This window comes from Mytilus californianus, unplaced genomic scaffold (genome assembly GCF_021869535.1).
Source record: "Mytilus californianus isolate M0D057914Y unplaced genomic scaffold, xbMytCali1.0.p SCAF_2, whole genome shotgun sequence".
Lineage (NCBI taxonomy): Eukaryota > Metazoa > Mollusca > Bivalvia > Mytilida > Mytilidae > Mytilus > Mytilus californianus.
In genome coordinates this window covers 18,415,599-18,429,990 of record NW_026262668.1, presented here as the reverse complement: position 1 = coordinate 18,429,990, position 14,392 = coordinate 18,415,599, and the positions used below count along the sequence as shown (strand labels likewise).

The 14,392-nt window shown below is 32.8% G+C and overlaps 1 protein-coding gene across 1 annotated transcript; it reads right to left on the bottom strand.

Moving 5' to 3' along the window:
- Positions 1-450: 450 nt before the first annotated feature.
- On the bottom strand, positions 451-8,592 carry LOC127729415 (uncharacterized). The gene is made up of 4 exons (XM_052237248.1): positions 8,545-8,592; positions 5,234-5,326; positions 4,572-4,662; positions 451-624 (listed from the first exon to the last, which is right to left on the bottom strand). The coding sequence occupies exons 1-4, from the start codon at positions 8,554-8,556 to the stop codon at positions 467-469; spliced, it is 354 nt and encodes a 117-aa protein (XP_052093208.1). The 5' UTR covers positions 8,557-8,592; the 3' UTR covers positions 451-466.
- Between the last annotated feature and the right edge of the window lie 5,800 nt (positions 8,593-14,392).

The following is a 14,392-nucleotide window of genomic DNA, read 5'->3' as shown; positions in this document are numbered from 1 at the left end:
AAGAACAGTTGGTTGGATACTGCTGCTGAAGTAAAACATTATTTTACATTGTTTGAACTTTGCAAAGTGATCGTCCACAGTTTGAAGATAATTTTCTATTGTGGACGTCAAGAACAAGATAGTTATAACTTTGTTACTAGTAGGATTTATTGAATATAATATATGGGAGAAAGTAAAGGGACGATTCCTTACATGTTTAGTTCCATGAGCATTTTATTTAGCTGATCAAGCCTTACTCTTAAGGTGTGAAATTCATATAACATTTCCAAAATATTTGTGGATAAATGGAAAAAATAGAAGTAATGCAGTAAAACTATTTGACTTGATTATAAAACAAAGAGATGTGGTATTATTCTCAATGAGACAACTATCCAACTGAAACAATATGACGTAGATGTTAGCAACTATAGGTTATTGTTTGGCCTTCAACACTGAGCAATAGCAAGATGTTTATATTTATTTACAGTTAAGATTTGTGACAGTAAGAGCTTTTCGTATTACGATTATGGCAGCAAACATCGTTGTTATTTATACCACATCCGAAATCTCCAAAGCACTGAACTGTTTCGACACTGCTGTCGTCTGCTGCTGGACAAGCACCACCCTTGTATAAAGATCCCCATGCTGGAAATTAAAAAAAAACGACTTGTTAAGAACTGAACACTATAGTATAAATTTCTGTGTGTGGAAAGGGGAGGGTTGCTCGCAACAAACACATTGTCGGACTTTATACAAATACAACTATTCTTTATAGAACAAAATTCAGGAGCAAGGCTTATCTATCAAAGTCATTGTCTTATTTATTTTTTCCCTTATTAGCAATGGAAACAAACTATTCTTTTCATTTATCTACCGAAATATTTTTTTCTATCATCAAGTCCATGTCCCCTCCCAATACACACATACGTCAGATGAATGGTTGGTGCTTTTAATACAATTACTTTTGCTTAATAAAAGAAGCTATCGTCCTAAACAAGCATGCAATATTTGCCACTGGACGTTAAGCAACTAACAATCAATCAACAAGAAAGCTAAATGAACATTACAATACATTTTGAACAAATGTCTTTTTAATGATGAGAATTCTATTAATGGAAATAAGTTAAGAATTTATAGATAAAATATTTCAAGTAAAGTAAGAACTTGAAAAATATCTTTTGTTGATTTAGATAAAAAATTGATTGAAAAAAACTATGCCAAAATAAGAATAATTAACATCACTTTTAACGCGGTAGATAGTAAAAGAGCGTTGAAAATAGATTGTGCCCTCTATGTCATATCACCGGAAATATAGAGGTGGAGGAAGAAGAATTCTATTTCGTAATGACGTGTGCACAACTGAAAAACTCTAGAGTGAAAATGTTTATTGAAATTTCCAATATTGTTTCGAGTTTTATTTTAATGAGTACTGAAAAAAAAAGATTTTATATTTTTTTGTTAAGTTTATAACATACTGATGATTATTGTTAATGGCATAAGTGAAATGTAAAATCAAAGAAACAATATCAAAAGCTGTGCATGAGCAGTGTATTTTACATGTGTGGTTTAATATGGATACTATTTATTTTGAATAACCTAATATATAGATATAAGAAGATGTGGTATGCGTGCCAATGAGACAACTCTCCATTCAAGTCACAATTTGTAAAAGTAAACCATTATGAATGAATATTTAATAGAGGTAAGATGAATTTCTTCTTTCTAAATTTTTGAATAATTGTTATGCTAATTTGTGGAGAGGTATGATGTCTATAATTGCAGAAAAGAAAAGAAAATAAAGGTTTTTTTAAAATTTTTCTCAATATTACTTATTTGTATTTTTTATCGTTTATTGGTCTTACATGTGTATCTAGTAACAATCCTTTTGTTTGGATTTGATACTAATAAAGAAATTTATTTTTAATTCAGTCGAAGGATCTGGTTAATAATATTGATATGGTGTAATAAACTAGATTGAATTGTCGACACTTTGTCAGGTACGGTTTTTAGTCGAAACCTGGTATATAAAAATAAGATGTGTTATGATTGCCAATGAGACAACTCTCACCAGATTCTAAATGACGTAAAAGTTAAGAACTATGTGTCACCGTACGGCCTTCACGAATGAGCAGAATCCGTGCAGCGCAGTAAGCTGTAAAAGGCCTGGAAATGACAAATGTTAAAAAAATCAAAGAGAAAACTAACGGCCTGATTTATGTACGAAACAATAAATGAGAAACACATATGATATACAGTAACAAATGACAACCACTGAATTACAGGCTCCTGACTTGGGACAATCACATACAAAATGTGGCGGGTTTATACATGTTTGCTGGCGCCTAACCTGGGACAGTGGTGTGACAGTACAACATAAGAACAAACTATAAAAATCAGTTGAAAAGTACATGGCATAGAAATGAGAACATATCTTATAAGAAATTAATTAAGTAATGTATGACGTCTTTTTAAAGTCCCATCTATAAAAAAAACCAGTTAGATCAGATTTTGTGTGTTAGGTGTATGCGATTAGTCTATATGACGTTACTGTTGAAAGATTTTGTCATTTTCGATTGGTCCGATCCCTACAGCCATTTTTGAAAAAAATCATGTAGAGCCGATCTTTGTCATCAACTTGAGAACGAAACATCGTATAATCACTCTTCTCCCGGGTTCAATAAATAAATTACCGTTTTGATGGTCTCGTATCTAGTGTATAATGCTAAAAAATTTGAAAGCATTTGGTGACCTGGGGATAGAGTTCGTCCAATTTCAGCTTAGCTGTTTTTCAAGGGCTACCTCTGTTGTTGATGTATTTGACATATATGATGTTAAACTTTCTATCAAGTCTGCCGAATAGGACCGAAGATCAAACTTCATAAAAAAGTCTTCAAACGAAAATAAGCAAGCACTGCTCCAGTTTCGTGAAATTTCATTGTTTGTTACCACCAAAACAAACCTACTGCACTAGCAAATAAAAGTGAATTAACTTTAGCTGGAACTTTTTCTGATCCTCAAATCGTAAAACGTATTTTTGCTAAAACTGTCATTGACTGCATTGGGCTTCACAGTACCTATGAGAAAGCTGATATGCGTATGATTTACACGCTATGCATACCGATAGACATTTTGTAAGTTTTGGCTGTAAATGAAGTGAAATCCCCTGACACGGACGTTTTAGTTCTTTATGTTCACTATTTTTCTTCCCTAAAAAACACAGCAAAATTTGGTTTATAACTGGAACTGTAACAAGCACCAAGGATCCAAGACATTTTATACGTATACATGAACTATTCAATTCTTTGAATTCCATCATCATTCAATGCTTGCCTGCCGTACATGCAATTTCAGGATGTTATTCCACATCGGCAATGTTTGCATTGGTAAAAAATCGGTTTTCAAAGTCCTGAAACAGGCCTGTAGTGATGTGTCTGATTTAGTAAGCCTGGAAAACTGTAATTTGACGAATCTTGCAACTACTAAAGATACATCTCTGACCAAGCTTACCCATTGTGTGAACCAACGTTTAGACACCATTTGCTTCAAGCAGATTTTGCAGTCAAGTATATGAATGACATCACACCTGCCTAAACCACCTCTTAGATCTCGATTAAAGTTTGCATGAACTGATAAGGATGGTATGAAGCCGGTATTTTTCGAAAGTCAAATGTCTTCGGACTTCCTACCAGAACTTGTCTGTACTTGAAAAGGAAAATCTGTGTGCTCAAAAGAATATGTTTGCTTTGAGCAGAACCTTTCATATACAGACCTGTGTTCATGCCCGGCAAGTGAAATGTGTGGAAACATCAATACACGTCTTGTGATGGTTGACGGACATAAAGATGCTGGAGATCAAGATTAAGTACCTTTTGAAGTCTGTAGTAGGTTGCAAGGAAAAAAGGGTTATAGGAGTAAAACCGATCTTGCAGTAGAAATTAACCAGAGTAAACTACTCAACAGTAGACGATGCTATGGAAGCATCAATAATCGATGAAAAAAATAAAAGCAACGAGTCTTTAAAAAACAAAAGTATCAGCGAATTAAATGTGAGTTCATAATTGACCGTAGTGTAGTTTTGCTTCTGGCTTGATACATCAATCACTATGCTAGTTTAAAAATAAAAAATTTGAAGCATTGTCTTTTTTGACACTTGATTTTCACGTGAAATTTAAAATAATTAATATGGTCAAGTCGATATTAACATTTTATTGGTTGAAAACTGGAGTCTCGAAATTTTGTTAAACGTCTTTTTATGATTTTTTTTGGAGAAAAAAATATCTATGAACAAGGTTTATGTATATAAAAAAACATTACTTAAGCAAAACAGTATCGTCTGTATTTAGACGATAGAAAACAAATGTCAAAATTAAAATCCTAAAATATTCACAAATTGTTAAATTGACCTTTGACCTCAGTTTACAAATGCTGGGCCTTACGACAGGCGTATTCTTATAGTGCAAGGTTTCCTCTTTCGAATAAATTACAATATAGTTGTGTGCTCGATTGGGAGATTGTATTTAAACAAAATCTGCCCTCATTCATAAGCACCCAAAATGAAGTATCTAAATTTATTTAATATAATCAAAACTTACTTGGGGCACAGTAGGTTACAGGAGGACATGGTGCGACTATACACTGTACTATCTTGATTTCACATACTTGTTCAAATCGACAGCTTTTACCCTGAAGAAAAAATAATCAAAGTATGATATAAATGGTTATAAAGAAAGTTTCTTCATATTTTAAGTACATTGATATTGTCAAAGTTTCAAGTTGCAACCGAACAACACTAATAATTAATCGTGAATTAATGTGTTGTTCGGTCATTCTTTAAAAATTTTTTCTATATTTTGAATTCTTCGACTAGTTATACTATAAATATTGATAATTATAAATACATAAGATCTTAAAATTATATTTGATTTCATTCAGCAAAATAAATGTTAAATGAATATCTACATCAAGCGTATGATGTTGCTATCAGACAATTTTCAAAACGTTTTATTAATTTAGTACGTACCTGTTATTGATACTGAAGTATGAGTAACAAATATCACATTTTGATTTAGTGGACCTATTATATTTAAATGATTTGTCGAATGAATTCCATTTGAACGCATTGGGGATTCGGATCCCGCCGCGGATTTCTGATTGTGATAACCGGTGTAGACTTTGGACAGGCACATTCAAAAGAGTCGGGGTTATAAACCAGTTCTTTGAGATCTGACCACGTTGGTTAATTTTCTAAATATACCTTGCACATGGTCTGTTGCAGACGCTGGATCGCTGGATTCCTATAGTTGATACAGTTTACACCAGCAAAGATAGCGCACAAAACTGCTGAAATCTGAAACAAAAAGACACAGAATTTGTCATAATACAATGAAGCAGTGGGAAATTATAATGACAATGTACTAGTATCATCGTAGAAACAAAATTTCCTGGACATTGAAAAAGAACTAAAAACAAAAGACACTAATGAATTAATAAAAATCATCGTATATGGAAATAACATGAACAACAGGAGAAGCAGAAAAATACAGCAACAATAATAACATTAGTAGTGATTTTTTATTATTAATTGTTTTTTGCTTTTAACTAGCTGTCAGTATGCGAGTACTCTCAAATCGTACTTTCTTGTTTATTTGACCTGTTGATACTAATTGTAATGCTTTTTTGTTATTTAATGATATTCAGGGTTATATCTGGTCTATATACCAGCTTTGATAAGTGTTTGGTATTACTATAAATTTTCACTTCTTCGTACTATGAACATCAAAATTATTTATTTTGTAAAAATATTTCCTTTATCTATTTGAACTGTACACGTATACCTAACAACAAAATTATTTTCATTTACCTGTGTTTAAAGTAATTACAAATGGCTGATATTTTTGTTCAAGGATATTGTTTTTCCTAAATTGTTTAACATTTCACAGCGGTTTAACATGTTACTTTTATTATTCAACAATAGTATAAGTAGTAACAGTAGACAGACAAATACATCAACAACAATATAAGTAGTAACAGTTACAGACAAATAAAACAACAACAGTATAAATAGTAACAGTAGACAGAGAAACAACACAACATTAGTATAAGAAATAACAGTAGACGGACAAAAAACTACAGTATAAGTAGTAACAGTAGACGGACAAACAACAACAGTATAAGTAGAAACAGTAGACGAACAAAACCAACAGTATAAGTAGTAACAAAAGACGGTCAAACAACAACAGTATAAGTAGAAACAGTAGACGGACAAACAACAACAGTATAAGTAGTAAGAGTAGACGGGCAAACAACAACAGTATAAATAGTAACAGTAGACAGACAAAGAAAAACAACATCAAAATAAGTAATAACAGTAAAAGGACAAACAACAACAGTATAAGTAGTAACAGTAGACAGACAGACAAAACAACAACAGTATAAGTAAGAACAGTAGACGGACAGAAACAACAGTATAAGTAACAGTAGACAGACAAACAAAACAACAACAGTATAAGTATTAACAGAAGACGGACAAACAACATCAAAATAAGTAGCAGTAGACAGACAAACAAAACAACAACAGTATAAGAAGTAGCAGCAGACACAAACAAAACACTAGCAAAGATAACGCATAAAAAATGAAAACAACACGTTATAAATCAAATGCGTCCGAAGTGCTTTTCTGGATTTACCTCCATCAGGAACGCTCAAAGCCGAAAATTTGAAAGCCAAGGATCTAGAAAACCGAAACAGTAGAAGAGCTATATAATCAAAAATGACATAAAATAATAGTCAAATCCTTCTAAGGCCAACTTTGTCTGAGAGAGTTGATACCTTTATAATTTCAAAATTTATAAATTTAGAAAGGTTTGTTATTAATCATGTCAATACCGAAGTACTGACTTCAGAGCTGATGATATCCTTGGGGACTGATAGTCCATCAGCAGAGGTATCGACCCAGTGCTGTAAAAAATGAAAACAACAAGTTATAAATTAAATGCGTCAAACTCCTAAAAAAACGCAAAATTTGCTCATGTCAATATACAATGTAGCAGGGAAAAATGTAATGGCAAGTTATTGTACAATTATCGTTGTATGACCATAATTTCCAGAAAGAAAATCTATGTGTGAGACGGGACAAAAACAAGAACCAATATCAAATGACAATTATATATAGAAATTAATAGAAATAATCATATAAAGAAATAAAATGAAAAGCAGAAGAAGCAGAAAAATACAACAACAACAATAACATTTGACTGACAGCAACAAAGACAACAGTACAAGTAGCAGTAGACAGACAAACAAAACAACAACATTATGAATAGTAATAGACAGACAAACAAAAACAACAACAGTATAAGTATCAGTAGTAGACACATAAACAAAAGCAACAATAGTATACGTTATAACAGTAGACGGAAAATTAAGACAACAACAGAATAAGTAGCAGTAGACAGACAAACAAAACAACAGCAGTATAAGTAGTAACAGTAGACGGACAAACAAAACGACAACAGTATAAGTAGCAGTAGACAGACAAACAAAACGATAACAGTATAAGTAGCAGTAGACAGACAAACGAAACCACAGTATAAGTAGATAAAGTAGACAGACAACTAAAAACGAAATTAGTATCAGCAGCAGTAAACAAACAAAACAACAGTATTAGTAGTTACAGTAGGCAGATTAATAAAAACAACAACAGTATAAATAATAACAGTAGACAGACAAGTAAAACAATATCAAAATAAGTAGTTACAGTAAACAGACGAACAAAACAACAACACTATACGTAGAAGCAGTAGACGGACAAACAAAAACATCATCAAATGTAATAACAGTAGACAAACAAATAAAACAGTAACAGTATACGTTGTAACAGAAGACAAACCAACAACATTATAAGTATTAGCAATAGACTGATAAACACAGACTATAACATTATTAGGAGCGTTGTAGACAGACAAACAAAAACAACAACAGTAGAAGTAATAGCAGTAGACAAACAAACAAAACAGCAACAGTATAAGTAGTACCAGTAGACTGCTAACAAACAAACCAACAACAGTTTCAGTAGCTGTAGACCGACAAACAAAAACAATAACAGTATAAGTAAAAGCAGTAGACATGAAAACAAAAACAACAACATTATAATCATAGAAGTAGACTAATAAACACAAACTATCACAGTATAAATAGTACCAGTTTAAATGAAAAAATACAAACGTATCAGTAGACAATAAACAAAAGCTACAACAGTTTAAGTAGTAACAGTAGTCAGACAATAATCAACAAAAACAACTGTATAAGTAATAGCAGTAGACAGACAAACAAAAAACAACAACAGTATACGTAATATCAGTAGACTGATCAACACAAACTAATAACTGTATAAATAGCAGTAGAAAGACAAATACAAACAACAACAGTATGATTAATAGCAGTAGACAGATTAATCAAAACTATCATAGTATAAGTAGTAGCAGTAGGAATGCAAAAATGGATTATAAAATCGTTTGCAACTATTCTAACAAAAAAAATAAATTAAAAATGTCATCATAGGCCTACCAGTAATTTCATTTCTATTCCTTGTTTATCAGTTGAAAAATGATTTTAACGAAGTTTTTTGTGTGTATTTATAATAAGTGACAGCTTGGGTAAAAAAAAGACGAAAATTGCAAGCAAGTAATCTATCACCTGATAATAAATCAACATTGTACATGGTTTGCATATTAACTATCATGTAAGTTTTGAAGAAAATATTCATTGATCCGGCTATGAACATGATGAAGAATTTGTTTACTTTATGAATATTTCCTTCGACTAAAGGGATAGCCGAACGGTATAGAAAATCAAAATCAGTGAATAATACAAGAAGACAAGAATAAGGTATGCTTACCTCGTGTTAGATGTATGTGATCTTGGAATTTATCTATTTACAGATTTCAAATAAAAATAAAATAGATATGAAAAAGACACTGTTTGTTATTTACCATTAATAGAACACTATTTCTTAAACGATATTTTTTACTTTATTTCTTAATAATGGACAAGACAACTAAAGGTAAAAAGTAAAATTACAAAATACCGAACTCCAAGGAAAATTCTAAACTGAAAGTCCCTTATCATGGTAAAACCAAAAGCTCAAACACATTAAACGAATGGAAAACAACTGTCATATTTCTGACTAGATACAGACATTTTCTTATGCATTAAACGGGAATATAATCTGAAAGAATCTAACCTATAAGGCCATGGAACTATGTATAATAATGGTTTGCACTCAGGCCACTCGTATCTTTTCCACTTTCTTGCACCGACGATGTGGAATACTTCATATTTTAATGCATGAGAAATGAAATTCAAATTAAATGTAGGTAAAGAGTAAAATAACAAATATACCGAACTCCCAGGAAAATTCAAAACGGAAAGTTCCTTATCAAATGGGAAAATCAAAAGCTCAAACAAATCAAACGAATGGAAAACAACAGACATATTCCTGACTAGGTACAGGCATTTCCTTATGTAGAAAATGGTAGATTAAACCTGGTTGATCAATATCTACCAAACCCAGTTAGTTACAAGCAATCACGTACAAATTTAAGACTAATGGTAAAACTTATGGAACTATGAAAACTTTAACTGGTTGAATTGTAAAGAATGTAAAGAACTTGAGTTATGTCCCTTTATAACGTTATATGCAAGCGGGGGTATCATCTGTGTCCCATGGTTAACTCAAACTTGTATAAATGAAATTTGGCCTCCAAGATGAATTTAAACAAATAGGGTGTTCAGAAATACAAACTTAGCCGAAGACCTGTAATTGCCACCTTTTTTTAGTAAATGATGGGCGTTGCTATATATTTTAGAATCCCGTGATACATGTATTTACACTCTATGTCAATTTAAGCTGTCCATTTCCCGAGATCAATATGTAACCCAGAATCCTTGGAACTTGAAGGAGTCACACGCAAAAGTAGACGAAAGTTCGATTTGATATCGGCGGAATAGACAAATCGTGTGGTTCTGAAGAAGCTATGCAATATTTTCTTTCCAAGAGGAATATACGTGTGACATTCTTAAAGACAATTCCCTCTATTGTTTATGCGCACATACAAGCGCAACAGTACTATGACGTCAACGGTTTGTGATGTCTCGATTTCCGCGAACTGGTAACGTTTATGAGAGTTATTCCTCTTTGATCCTACAAATGTGAATGTCAATCGTTTCGAACGGTCGATTTGCAGAGAAAAGAATTCCATTATTTTCAGATTATTGACGTGTTCCTAAATCGGGAAAATGGTTTGTTTGTTTTCGTTTTCGAGTAACACCATAATAAAACAGTTTGGAAAACATAAAAAAATATGTGCCTACGACAGAAGGATACATGACGCTATGGTTATTTAAAACAAAATCTAATTCTTACTGATATTCACAGTACGACAGCTGAATGCGCGTACTAACACGGATCTCTGGCAACATTCCGGCGTATTTCAATTTCAAAACATGTAATCAAAACACAAATGCCTTCAAATGACCTACAACGAAATTATGTTTGATGTCAGATTTCGGTTAATTTTAATTAATTATCGTGAAATGAAAAGGAAGGGTATTCTTAATTGAAATCAAAATTATCGAAAGGAAAGCTATGACTTGTTTATATACTTTAACTGAATTATATTTCCTGTGAGCGAAAATTCTACGAAACATGTTAATTTGCGATATTGAACACACTCATAACATATTTTGAAGAATTATATTCATATAGTGTATTTGTATATTCCCTGGCACATTTTAAAGTGAAAGCTGGCAAAATTGGTATGCATACAATTCGAAATTACATATACGGTTTTTCGATACAATGTAAGAATATTAACTAGATCCCATGCTACGAGTTATTCAGCATAACAAAAAGTCTAAGACATTCTTAATCTACTTTCACTGTATATATAATATAGTCAATATACAAAGTGATAATTTCAAAAGTATGTCCTGTTCTTAAGAGGTGTCTCTTTTGATTCGGCAGTTTCTTCCTTTGGTATAAAATGACCGGTGATTATTAAGTCTGATGTTGAATTTAGTTTCTGTTTCGCCAACATATTGCAGCTTGCAAGTTCCACAAGTAAGAATATAAATAATAATCACCGGTCATTTTAAGTTCATAATAACTAACAAATTTAAACGAAAGACTTTATCAAACGGCAGAACAGATGGAAAACAACTATCATATTCCTGTTTTTGTACAAGCACTTGTCGTAGAGAATGGTAGGTTAAACCTGGTTTTATAGCTAAACCCCCCACTTTTAAGACAGTTGTTTAAAGTTCCGTTACATCAAAAAAACAACCCAAACAGACATAAAAGGCAAAAGAGATACCAAAAAGTAAAATCACAAAAATACTGAACTCCGAGGAAAATTCAAAAAGAAAAGTCCCTAATCAAATGGCAAAATCAAAAGCTCAAACACATCAAACGAATGGATAACAACTGGCATGTTCCTGACTTGGTACAGGCAATTTCTTATGTAGTAAAAAAGGACATTCAAACTCACAAGTCGAAAATAAACTGACAATGCCATAGCTAAAAAGATAAAGATCAACAGACAAACAACACAACACAACATAGAAAACCAAAGACTAAGCAACACGAACCCAAGCAAACACTTGGGGGTGATCTTAGGTGCTCCGGAAGGGTAAGCAGATCTTGCACGACACGTGGCACCCGTCGTGTGGCTCATGTTGGTACAAATCCGGTGATAAGTCTAATTCGGTAGGTAACATTCGGTAAAAAGGGCATGGGATTGTAGTTACGACAATTGAAACATATCCGTTGACATCTGTAAAACGGACATTCCATAACGGTCAAGCACGTGATGGCGTCCGTAAAATTTACTAAGGGAAGATTTCAACTTCACTACTTGGAATTCTTTGTTCAATAGCTTCCTTGTGAGCAGCAACCCTCTATAAAGGACATCATGATAGGAAATACAAGCCCTGGAATATCGTATCAACTGGGAGCTATATACTCCGTATGCAGGCGTTGCTGGAATTTTGCTACATAGAAATGGAAAGTTCACAAATTGGAAGCTGAAATTATCTCTTTTGTCGTAAAGTTTTGTTTTCAATCGACCTTCATTGTTAATTTCTAGATGTAAGTTAAGATATAAGGCAGACTTAACTGTATTTCAAGTTCAATGAGATAGATGAATGTGACAATAACTGGGATTTAGCCGCCAAAACATCACAGTCACTCAGGAATAGATTACCATAGCTGTATGTGGCAAAATGTTAAGAATTTTGTGTCCTCAATGCTCTTCAAACTCGTACTTAATTTGGCCTTTTTAACTGTTTTATGATTCGAGCGTCACTGATGAGTCTTTTGTAGACGAATCAAGCGTCTGACGTACAAAATTTCAATCCTGGTATCTATGATGAGTTTATATACAACACAATTCACTACAAACTTCAAACAAACGTACAAATACAGCTGACAAGGACGCTAACAAAAAAGTTTTGTAGTTGAAAGAAATGGTTTTAAGCTGTGATGAATAAATTCGTGTGTTCGAAGAAAGATAGCCAGTTTGAACAAAATGAGCAAACATACAGTTTTGAAACGCTGTAAATGCGTCCTTGAATATTGCTATTTCCTTCTATCGGATCCACACAAATAAGTTCATTTTCTTAGAATTTTTGAAATCGGTTTTATATTTATTTGTGATTTCTTAAGATCCAGCATGTTAAAAGTCTTAGGTTATGCATTTTTGCTGTGAAATTTATCATACGTCATGTTTTCATCTTAATTACAATTCACACTGAATTGGCACAAACCTGCATTTTTTTTAGGATCTTTCATTCAGTTTTTCGGTATGATGATTTATCTGCCAGATTTGTGCAGGTCAGATTGGGTCAGATTCAGTAAAGTCTGAAAGGTTGACACATTTGTGAGATTTTCGTATCAAGATTTTTATTCCTTCTTGCTAGTCCACTTCTTGTGCTGTAAAAAACAACGCTAATTAGATATATAGGATTAAGTAAGTAGAAAATAAAGAATAAACAAGATTTACACTGTATGAGCTAAATCCCATTTAAAACGAAGAAATTGTGGTTGGACAAACATGCATGTCCTGATAAAACGCGCGCCAACAGTAAACATATATATTGGTTCAAAATTCATTCTTTTAGGGTTTTTAATCATAATTTACCTTAAAATGAATGATTTGGGTCCAGTTATATATTATTTTAATTCATAATAACTCATGATATAAGTACATAGCAGGCTCAGTGTGGTCTACCAGAAACGAGAAAAATATATTTGTTGCAAAAGAACATTATCTTCCGTCTTACATGCATGTTAACTTTACAATAATTTGAACATAAGCCGATCAATACACGCTAATTACGAGCATTCCAGTATTCCTTCCATTTACTTTAGGCGTTATATATGGGAGAGTTACTGAAAAGTTCTCTCGGATACATGCACATGACTTACATTATTTCATTTTAGCCTCACAAATGTCTTGCACATTTAAGCTGTGGAAATTCTTATTACATACAAAGGTTTGCTCATCTCCACATCGCTTTATAATCGGAATCAAGGTACCATCAACTGCACAAATAACAATTGTCATCCCATGCATTAAATAGAAATCCTGTTTAATTTCTCTCAAGGATGCTTGGTCTAGGGGTGAATGTATTTTGTTGAAGGAAGAGTCGTGACAATTGACTCTGTGACAGATGAAATAATGTGGCGAACCGCCAATCGACCTAAACCGCGAATATCTCCTTTCTCCGACAGGAACCCTTGGAATAATACCTAAACCTTGCTATAACTTGATGCAGAGGGGCGATGACCAAGTTCTTCGTCGTTGCTCATTACATGTGAGAGGCAAGAACATCAATTAGTCCAAAAATGTTCTAACGGTCAAGTCAATACCTATATATGATCTCTATATCCTTAAGATTTTCATTATATCTATTCTGTCTTGGTTTTTTTTTATATCCCAAAACAATCAATCTGTAGAGTACGGTGCCATTTGTATTGAGGTGAGCATTGTGGATTATTTCTTTAGTATTTGACTCCATTGTTCTTAACCTCATTTTAATGGTTTAGCGACTGCCGAAAAAACTTGTTTACATGTTTTCTTTATTAATCACGAGTAATGGAATCCTTGCTTCAGAATATTTAAATGCAAATTTCGATAACTCTTTATATGTTCCTTCATAGTCAAATGCATCAATTAAGAACGAAAACCAAGGACTGTCGCTTATTTCGACGGCTGCGGCTGTTGCTTGTCTCGCTTTAATGTCTGATTATGTAAATTAACGCTGCAGATATCCTTCAGTTTTTGTTATCAACAGAAGCATGCATTTGTTCCTTCGTGTGTACATCTTATCAATATCCTTCATTTTTTTCAATTTA